This window comes from Tenebrio molitor, chromosome 7 (assembly GCF_963966145.1).
Source record: "Tenebrio molitor chromosome 7, icTenMoli1.1, whole genome shotgun sequence".
Taxonomy (NCBI): domain Eukaryota; kingdom Metazoa; phylum Arthropoda; class Insecta; order Coleoptera; family Tenebrionidae; genus Tenebrio; species Tenebrio molitor.
Genome location: NC_091052.1, coordinates 12,459,715 through 12,469,943, shown reverse-complemented (window position 1 = coordinate 12,469,943; position 10,229 = coordinate 12,459,715). Strand labels below are relative to the sequence as shown.

The window sequence follows — 10,229 nt, the reverse complement described above, 5'->3', positions numbered from 1 at the left end:
AAAATCAGAGACACCAAAAATTAACGGGACAAAGGCTCGATGCTTCGATTGTCGATTCGGCAGAAAGTTTCGGCCTAGCAGGGTTTGCTCTCTGTTTCGACACAAAAACAGTCTACTGATTGAGCAGCGCCGTAAAATAGCGCTCCAATCTGCATACTCAAACACTGTGATGTGTACCACCTCTGCTGGATCTTTGCTGAGCTACAACAATGTTCCCGGTCAAATATTGAATTTCGCTTATCGATCGCCGAAGGCTGATTAAAAATTGAACGCAAATTAGTGGGGGTGGATTGCTCTCAAAGAAACGAAGACTATTGTAAAATTTCCCACTTTCGAGATCTGAATAAAACAGGAGGTGGATGTGCAACCTGAAATTGCAAGAATATGAGATTCTCTCGATTTTGTTGTGAAACGTGGCAAGGCGCAGCGTGCAAAGCAATTTCAGGGGGTGTTTGTCCTGCAGAGCGTTTAGAATTTCTCTTGGTCAAAAATCGTGACGCTGGACAGATTCGACAATCTGTCATAAAACTGTAGCTCTCTATAAATGAGAAGTTATGGCGACACAAGGAGCCAAAATATGTGGGTTATAAATAGCAACTTTCAACGCTGAAATCGAGTTAAATCCGAATCATTCGTTATTCGAGGTGTGTGGTAAACAATGACTTTCATGAAAGACAACAAGACAAACGAATAAATAAATTGTTCGAGATTTTTCAGGACGATGTTGTCAAGAGTGTGTCTACTCGCGATTCTAATTTCGTCCAGTTCGTGTCAAAAACCCAAACAGGTGAATGTGGGTGAGTGGATTTCTTCCTTTTTAGATGATTTTGTTTGTTAATACGATTGCAGCATTCTTCCTCGACGAGAATGACGCCCTCGAGGAACTCGCCATCAAAAGTTCGACAAACTTTATTAATTATTATGCCGCCACTCAATACTCTCTTACGCCTTTGATCTACAGAATCAACAAAAATGAAATTTTCGATGTGGGCAACATGGGTAAGTGGTAATTTCCATTTTGAAATTCAACAAGATGGCTCCCAGTCAATTAATTATTTAAAATAAAAACCAAAATGAAGATATCTGAAGAATTAAGAACACTTTTTTATTCAACTATTTGCAACACTGCAACCGTCGATTGGTTCATTTGACAGATAACTGACGTAACGTTAACAGCGACAAAATGGTAGGTCGTGAGAGTAAAAATTAACGGTAAAAAGAAATCAATCTTAAAATACAGAACGATTATCTAAAAATTAACTAAAGGAAATGCTCGAAGTCCCACCATTTTGCTAAATATAAATTAAATCTTCTTTTTGTGCTCTCGAACAGATTCGCCAGCATGTTAAATTTAATTCGAAACGTCAAATGTTACTTGTCAATGATGCGGCCGTCAGTGGCAAGCCGAAAACAACCGGAAGTTACTCCAGTTGTACCATTTAAAAATAAAATTCAGTATTACGGTTGGCTTAAAAAAAACGGGAACTGTCAGAAAAAGTTCTGTCAGGTTTTATTAAATTTTTATAGCTTGAAACGGCCTTTTAGAATTTAGGTTAAAAAACTGCACTTGTGTGTCAGAAATACTACTGTCAAAGAGACACAAATTGACATAAATTGACAAATTAAATTTCCAATTCACATTAGGTCAAATTTCATTTCCGTTTTTTTTTAAAGCCAATTGTACAAACTCAAACAGTCCTTCTTGATCACCTTGTATTTCATTTTTAGTTTTATTAAAGCAAACAAAGTACAGCGTGATCAACAATGACTGAGTCTGTTGGCAATGAAACAATTGAAAATACTGGTGATTTTTGTCTAGTAATTGGCACTGACCACGCACTGACCGGATTTTTTAACTTGAGATGACATTAAAAACATTCTTGGTTATGCAGGTTATGTTTATACTATTACAAAAATGAACCTTCGTTGGTAAATTTTAAATTTGCCAAATTTCATTGTTACCAACAGATTCAGTCATTCTTGATCACCCCGTAGTTATGTTTAAACGTAAGGAACATGTTTACTACTTACTATGCAATAATTAATGTCCTCCACAAGACTGTGTTGAAAAAACTCTTTTGCTTCCTCAACTAATTCAGAAAACCTCAATTAACACTTTGAAAAAAGACAAATAACGAAAACTGCAGAGTGACAAGTGAGTTGTCAAATGTCAAATTTACTAATCAAGAAGAGGCGGCACATCGACACGTAGAATTTAATTCACGGCCAACTACGATGTAGAAAACATTTATAATAACCCTTTCACGATGAAAAAGCTTCACGCTCAGATGCTTGCTTTTCATAAAATTTTTCTCGTCTTGCAAATTCATTTTAGGATAATGACGCAAACTGAACAAATAAACTTTGAAAATCCACCGACTTCCCGTCCGCTTTGTATGTACTTAATACATGAAAAACGAGTCCTTTTCGCGTCTCCACCGAATTAACTATTCCATTATGAAACTTACTTGACTCTCTATTAAAACTTTTCACAAGACAAAAGCTCGCCTCGTCTACGACGCATAAGTTCTACCTCGTCACTTTTTCAAATTTCCAGCTTGCGACATGTTGGAAAAGGGCGTCGCTGCCATATTCGGACCAGAACAAGCCGAAGCTAATGAGATAATTCAATCAGTATCGTCGACCGTCGAAATTCCTCACTTTCAAACGTTCTGGAATCCTAATTTCGCCGCATTTTCCAAACTGGCGAGATCTGACAAGGGGCGAGCATTCAGCTTGAACTTGCATCCAGGCCCGACCTCCCTGTCCAGAGTTTTCGCTACTCTAGTCCGGGAGAACGACTGGAAGACCTACACCATCATTTACGAGAACGATGACGGCCTCGGCAGAGTTCAAGAAGTTGTCAAGGCGCAAAATCCCGCTAATCCGCCGGTTGTGTACAGGAAGCTGGGGCCGGGGCCCGACCACAGGTCAGTCAAAAGCATTTCTTGTTTGTCAACTGCGAAGCGAGGGAGACGCAAAATTGCTAAACGAATTCAACTTGACGTCAAAATTAAAGGATCAAGAAGAGGAGGAGCATTAAGAGTTAGGAATCATGAAAGACACGGCTTGTTTAGTTTTAATCAGGTTTTAATTAAAACCCGAGCTTTTGTCGCTCGCCTTGACGAATTGATTAAATCTGGACAAGCTCAAGGCTGAGGGTTCAATTTTTTCCAAAATATTTGTCGGCACTACACTCGAGTGGATTTTGAGGTTCACTGCACCGCATCTGTCTAACTTCTTGTCTGCTTCACCCCACATTACTCGCCTCAGATGAATTATCGTTAAACTAACTAACCAGTAAATTTCGGGTTGGAGTTGTAAAATTAGTTTACAAAGAAAGTGATTTGGAATTTTTTCCAAATTGTTGAGGCACCATCTTGAACGGAGTTGCGCTCCCCACCTTTACAAAACACATCGCTTCGTGATTTTATTATCGAGGGGGTGACATTATGAGAAAAGTTGGGTTATAACGCTATTATAAAATTTGTCGTAAAGCAGGAAATTTTGGCAAAATACAGATCTTATTAATAAGTTGATAGGATGATAATAACAACTTGGAAGTTCCGATTGGAACTCGTGAATAAAGTTCGGCAAGTGCTGCCGGGAAAATTTCTCAAGCAAAACTATTCCGCTCCAGTCGTGAACGCATCTTGTTTATCTTTAACGTACAAGTTGAACGTCAGAAATTTGATTCAACGACATGAGAACAACTTTGCAAGATCGACGTTTCTAGGCCCGTCCTGAAGAAAGTCGTGGCGTCGGGCTCCGTCCACATCATCCTCGACTGCGACACCGACCATATCGTCGACATCTTGCTTCAAGCCAAAGAAGTAAAACTATTCGAGGAGTATCACACTTACCTGCTGACGTCCTTGGTAAGTTGTAGATGATCCCTTCACGCCTCCACGCCGTCTTTCAGGACGCTTCCACCGTCGATTTCAGCGCTTTGGGTGACATCAAGACCAATGTGTCATTCGTCCAGATGCTCAATCAGAGGATGGTGGCGAGGGTGGTGGCCAACTGGGAACTGGTCGACCCCAGACGCACACTCAAGATCCCCACGAGCACGGTGAAGGTAAAAAGATTGTTTGCCAACAATTATTTATTTACGCGGTGCAGCTCCCAGTGATTGATCTCGCCTGGCTCCGGGACTATCGTCTGTCCCGGATCGAAAGTCTAATAGACCGGAATTAACCCGGGACTGATATATCACGTATGTTGGATAAGATTTACCGGCGTTTAACGGATCGACCGTTTGGCAGAAGAAACACAAACATTCGACTGTTCGTGCGTGGTGTAAATGTGTCGTCGAGACGAAAAAATCTGTTTGTGAAGACGTGATTCTATTTGTTTCGCCAACGCGATACATTTCTTTCAGAATATTAGTCGTGCATGAAGCAATAAAATGACATGTTGAGTCTTTCTGGGTAAAACTTTTCGTCTGAGCTTTGACCAGAAACGTCGACAGTTTGAATTATTGTCGGTTTCGCCGCTCAAGATTAACGGTTGTGTGAACATTTCGCTAGTCCGCCTTACAAATAGCAAACTAGTCTTTCGCTGAACCGTCTTTCGTTGTGTTCCAGGTAAAGACGGCGCTCCTGTACGACGCCCTCAACTTGTTCATCACCGCGTACGCAGAACTGGAGAAGCGACAAGAACTGGTGGTGAAATCGCTGAACTGTTATTCCAATCAAATTTCCGCACATGGTTATCGATTGGTGGATTTCATTGCAGCGGTAAAGCAGTCAATTACACGAGACGAAGCTGTAAAGCTCAAAACATACGACTGTAGTGACACGTTCCGCTGGAATTGTGTCGATAACTCTGCCGGCCTAATTTTTATGCGAAATCAAGTGGAATTTGTTGCAGCGCAACGCGTCGAGAGGGATGCTTGTGGGTCCCATGTCTGGCCCCATAAATTTCAATTCTTTGGGCGAGCGCACCTCTTTCAAGATGCAAATAGTCGAATTAAAAAATCTGCGCGTGACCGGCGTCTGGGACTCCACCAAGCCCGACGTCATCCATTCGACGATCACGTCGGAAGACAGAGAGAAAGAACTGTATCAACAGCTCAAAGGGAGAACCTTCAGAGTGGTGTCCAGGTAAACAGAGACTTTGTACGTACCGCTTCTGACCCGCTCCTCCAGGATTTACCCGCCGTACCTGTCTCGAAAAGCTGGAGTCGACGGGAGCGTGATGAGCGGCAACAGTGCCTTCGAGGGCTACGGCATGGACCTGATAGACGGTATTTGCAAGCTGTACGAGTGCAATTACGAATTTGAGCTGGTCCCGGACAACAACTACGGCAAGTACGACCCCAAGACGAAAGAATGGAACGGACTGATTAGACATTTGTTGGACAGGGTGAGCCGAATTAATTAGTTTAGTGCGGCGATTACCCCCAGGATTCCTAAACAAGATAATCATTTTCGTGCCGCAACGCGCTTGTAATAAACCGTTTTAAATCCAAAGTCTTCAGCGCAAATCATGAGGGTTGATTTCCCAGAGGCTTCATAAAATCGACCGTTGAAAATGTAAAAACTCTCTTGTTTTTAAACACCGAAAAGAGGGGTTAACAGAGTCAGTGAAAAATGTGATTTGCAGAAGGCTGACCTGGCCATATGCGACCTGACCACGACGTACGAGCGCAGGAAGGCTGTCGATTTTACCAACCCCTTCATGACCCTCGGTAACGTATTTAAAAGGAATTTATGTGTGTACAAGATCGTTTATCAGAAAGGGAAATCTGAAACAAACACCATAACTCAGTAAAGCGTAAAACTCGCCAGTGTTTTCTTTTAATTAACATTCTTCGATTTGCTGAGCGTAATTTAAACGAGTTAGGCAACCATAATTACCGCAGTGTAGTGCCGGTTGCAGGCATTCTCGAATTGTTTAATTTTTAAATTCAATTTTTGATTTTTCTTCTTGTTTGATAGAACGTATTCGTTAATAAATCGGGGCGAATATGACACGACGGTCGTGTTTCAGGAATCAGCATCCTCTACGCAAAAATCGTTAAAGAGCCGCCCGAGCTCCTGGCATTCACCAATCCTTTATCTCTCGACGTTTGGCTTTATATGGTTACGGCATACATGGTTATTTCCATGATTATTTTCCTCGTGGCAAGGTAAGCTCCCTCGCAATAAAATGTCGCCACCGATAAATCCGAGAGAGCGTGCTTTTCTCCTTTCATAACTGCCACGTTTCGTTTCAATATTCGAGTCGTAAACGCGGAATTAAATCAATTTTTCCCATTGAAATCTCCATGGAATTTATTACAGGCTCAACCCTAACGAATGGGAGAACCCCCATCCCTGCAACCCCTGTCCCGGAGAGCTCGAGAACGTCTGGGACATAAAGAATTGCTTCTGGTTGACGATGGGCTCGATCATGCAGCAGGGCTGTGACATACTGCCGAAGTGAGTCCCGACGATCGATCGGCGTCCTTGAAATTTTTATTGAAAAAAATAAGACCGACAATCCGAGCGTGTCGACGCGATTCCCGAAAAACGTCAAACGTAATTAAGCGGAAATCGCCACTCGATCGTCCATTTTTTCTCGTTGACGGTGATGTTTTCGAAACCGCCATCAATATTAATAAGAGGTGAAATGACGATCTCTTGGAGATGCGTCGGTTTCGGTGCGACTTCAAAGCAATATTCTGAGAAGCGCGTGCCAACTAGGGTTGGCATGTTGGTACCCGGCTTGTACTGTTGCCGGTCATAGTTTATGATATTCTGACCACTTCCTTGTACAGCGAAGAGACTCCTGCTCAAAGGCACCGCGTGTCTCTCATCGAGGCGTCTTAATATCCATATCTGCTCAGAGAGATGGCTGGATTCGCGTAATTACGGCTCCCGACGTTAAACGCACAATAACTTACCAACAATATGTGAAAATATTTTTATATTATCTGAGTTAACGCACATACAGCTCCTAACATTACCCCAACATTCCTCTCTATTTGTACAACCTACATCCTAGAGAAAAATTAAGAATTAAGGGCCGGATTCACCAACGCCAGCTAAAGTTGTTGGTGAATCCGGCCCTAAGCGTCTGAAACCCAATATAAAAAAATTTCATATAGCATGCAGGTTCTTGCGGCATTAAGTACAACACCGTCACAACTTCTTTGGTTTCTTTTCTCTTTATTTTTTACTACTGTACTAAATGCGCAACTCTTGCTACTGAAAACTTTGTACTCCTGTCATCTCATTCTACCATAACCTAAAAAAAAGAAACAACAATTATTATTTTGCAAAGACACTCAACGGTGGGCCGGTGGTAACATTATTAGACTAGACTATTAGACTAGACCACTCTCACGCTTTTTAAATAATATTTCTGAAAAGTCTACGCCAATTACATAACCTCACATTTTCGATTTCGTCTGGCGGTGTTAGAATAATTTGAGAACTTAGCTCGGGCTTTGGGTTTCGTTTTCTCTGTTTTTGATTAGTTTTTCCATAATGATAGTTTGTTATTTAACTGTTTGTGAAATTGTTGCTATCGAGAGCCTTTCCAGGGGCATCTCCACGCGGATGGTGTCGGGCATGTGGTGGTTCTTTACCCTGATCATGATTTCCTGCTACACGGCCAATCTGGCCGCCTTCCTAACGCAAGAGCGCATGGGCCCCACGATCAAGAGTGCCGAGGATTTGGCGGGCCAGACGAAGATCAAATACGGATGTTTGCAAGACGGCTCCACCGCCTCCTTCTTCAAAGACACCAACATCACGACGTACCACAAGATGTGGGTCCAGATGGAGACGGCCGAGCCCAGCGTCTTTGAGAAATCCAACGACGAGGGCGTCAAAAGGGTGATCAGCAGCAAAGGGAAGTACGCTTTTCTGATGGAGAGCTCCTCCATCGAGTACGAGGTGGAGAAACACTGCGAACTGGTGCAGGTCGGCAATCGATTGGATACTAAAGGATACGGGATCGCCATGCCAACAAGTGAGGATCTTTTTAGGATTGCCGAGGAGTACGTTGCGTAAATGCGAGTCTGAGTAGAATTAGGAAGGCGGTTTTCCATTAGGAGTAGATTGGGAAAGAAGGGTGTTCTGTTCAAAAGTGGACTTCGCTCAGCTGACAATAAATTGTGAGAGTTTAAAGTCAATTAAGCGAGTCGGGGAAAAAACCTCGAGGATGGAGCGGGGCGATCGGAAGTGGAGGAGTGTAGCCAGAGAAATGATTTTTGTTTGTCGGAGGTTTGGGTTTGTAAAATAAATAAAAATAGTGGAATTCCGCGCGGCACAAAGGACCCTCGACCCACGCAAGTGTCAGATGACTATTAAAGAGATTGATAAAGTAGGGGCATATTTTTGTTTATAACATGACGGCCGGGCATATGCGCTTATAAAGATCTGCTCGTATAATACTCCGGCATGAAAAGCATCCGTCGGTGGTTCTTTGCATACGAAACAATTGGCCCCCCGTTGTTCTTTTACGATAGTTGAGGTAACTCTTCAATAGTTCCGACGGTTTATGGTTTCTTTGTTAAAGATCCACGCTTAATGTCTTGCGCTCAATTACCTAATAAATTTACCTCGAGTGTTATAAAAAAAAATCCCCCACGATCTGGACTCGCCGATTTCAACTCCACCGACAAAACGCAAACTTTTAACGCCGCTTATCCAAAATGCACAAAGTTCTGATGAGTTCCCGCTAAGTACTGCTCCCCAGACAATTGCAGCTTCCTTCCGTTCGCACCTAGCACTCGCAATTAATGAAACGCTTCTTATTTGCTAATTTGTACGACAATTAAAGAGTGTTTTCGGGGGCAGACGCCGCCTACAGGACATCCATAAACCAGGCGATTTTAAAAATGCAAGAGATGGGGGAGCTGCAGCGACTCAAGGAGAAGTGGTGGAAAGAAAGGAACAAAGCTAACCCCTGCAAGGTGAAAACAGTACTCTGCTGATTAAAGTGTACACTCGAGAACAACTCTAGTGGAACGCTGCGATTGCGAGACTTTAATTGAATTGTTAACAAGATTTGTCTCGACTGTACTCGCCAGCACGAGCCAAACTTGTAGTTATTAATTTTGGTGACACCTTCCAGAAGGATGAGGTCTCGAGCAAGGACTCGGCGAACGAGCTTAGTCTTGCACACGTCGGAGGTGTGTTCGTCGTGCTCACCGGAGGGATGTGCATCGCTCTGATGATTTCAGTTTGCGAGTTTATTTGGCACGTGAGAAAAATCGCGGTCGCCCAAAGGGTAAGTGTCAAAAAATTGTGACATTTGTGACCTCGACGGTTGTAGATGTCGCTGAAAGTCGTGTTCTTGCAAGAGTTGAGGTTCGCGATGGATATTTGGTGCAGGCAGAAACCAGCAAATCCTGCCAGAAGTCTTGCCGACAACAACAGGAATCAAACGGATAAATGAACGTTGGAAGTCTCCGGTGGAGATAAAATGTGTGGCTTGTGTTCGGTGGGGTCGGCGCCCACCCCCGGGAGACTTTTTGTTCCAATAATTAAGAGTAATAGTGTGTCCAGCTGCGCAATAAGTTATTGTCTTGTCATTTTCTGAACGAACGACCCATATTAAATGCACTAAACCAAAATAATGGCTTGTAGTTGTTTCCCATTTGATGCCATCTTTATGGCCACTATCGAATTAACAACATCAACGCCGGTGCCGGAGCACAAATCACACGGCCCATTAAAACCTCTTCTTCTCGTGGCAGAAACGTCACAACCTCTTCGATCCCTCGCTTCCGCCGAAGGTAAACATTTCGCACAGTCACAGAACCAAGTTAATGTCTTTGCTAATACCCGACGTTTCGTGAAATATCGCTTTGACGTGGTTATCGCCCTGTGTCCCTCTTCGGCCGGAGATGAAAGCGACCGCCGTCGGGAGTGACTCGACTTTACAATGATTCCCTCGGTCAAAATACTTATCTATTCTAATCCGTCTTAAAAGTGAGATAAGTACTTCGAGGTGGCGGTCTCGGGTGGTGTGGGTGGTGGACATTTGTGACGTCCATCCCTGGCCCGACGTGTGCGGCCACAAACAAAGAATTACTACCGCTCGACAAAATTTAAATGCCGGCCCGGTTATCTCTTTATGGCAAGGCTGCTCTCGTTTGTCTTAATTACGTGCTCTGATGGTCGCGATCGGCGGCGGCGCAAGCAGCCCCACAGTCTCGGTCGATTTTTTAAATTGTCTTTTACTTTCGATCGCTAAACAAACTTGCGAAATTAATCTGGAAACATTGCCGA

At 43.2% G+C, this 10,229-nt stretch overlaps 1 protein-coding gene across 2 annotated transcripts; it reads left to right on the top strand.

Moving 5' to 3' along the window:
- Window positions 1-486: 486 nt before the first annotated feature.
- LOC138134497 (glutamate receptor ionotropic, kainate 2-like) lies at window positions 487-9,574 on the top strand. Of its 2 annotated transcripts, XM_069052798.1 has the most exons (16): window positions 487-644; window positions 718-797; window positions 850-999; window positions 2,558-2,930; window positions 3,737-3,878; window positions 3,923-4,078; window positions 4,587-4,739; window positions 4,873-5,105; window positions 5,151-5,367; window positions 5,608-5,692; window positions 5,995-6,133; window positions 6,288-6,425; window positions 7,532-7,962; window positions 8,793-8,908; window positions 9,070-9,225; window positions 9,271-9,574. In XM_069052798.1, the coding sequence occupies exons 2-16, from the start codon at window positions 722-724 to the stop codon at window positions 9,391-9,393; spliced, it is 2,688 nt and encodes an 895-aa protein (XP_068908899.1). In that variant the 5' UTR covers window positions 487-644; window positions 718-721; the 3' UTR covers window positions 9,394-9,574. The 2 variants fall into 2 exon arrangements, with proteins under 2 accessions (XP_068908899.1, XP_068908898.1); XM_069052797.1 differs by having other exon boundaries at window positions 625-797.
- Window positions 9,575-10,229: the final 655 nt, after the last annotated feature.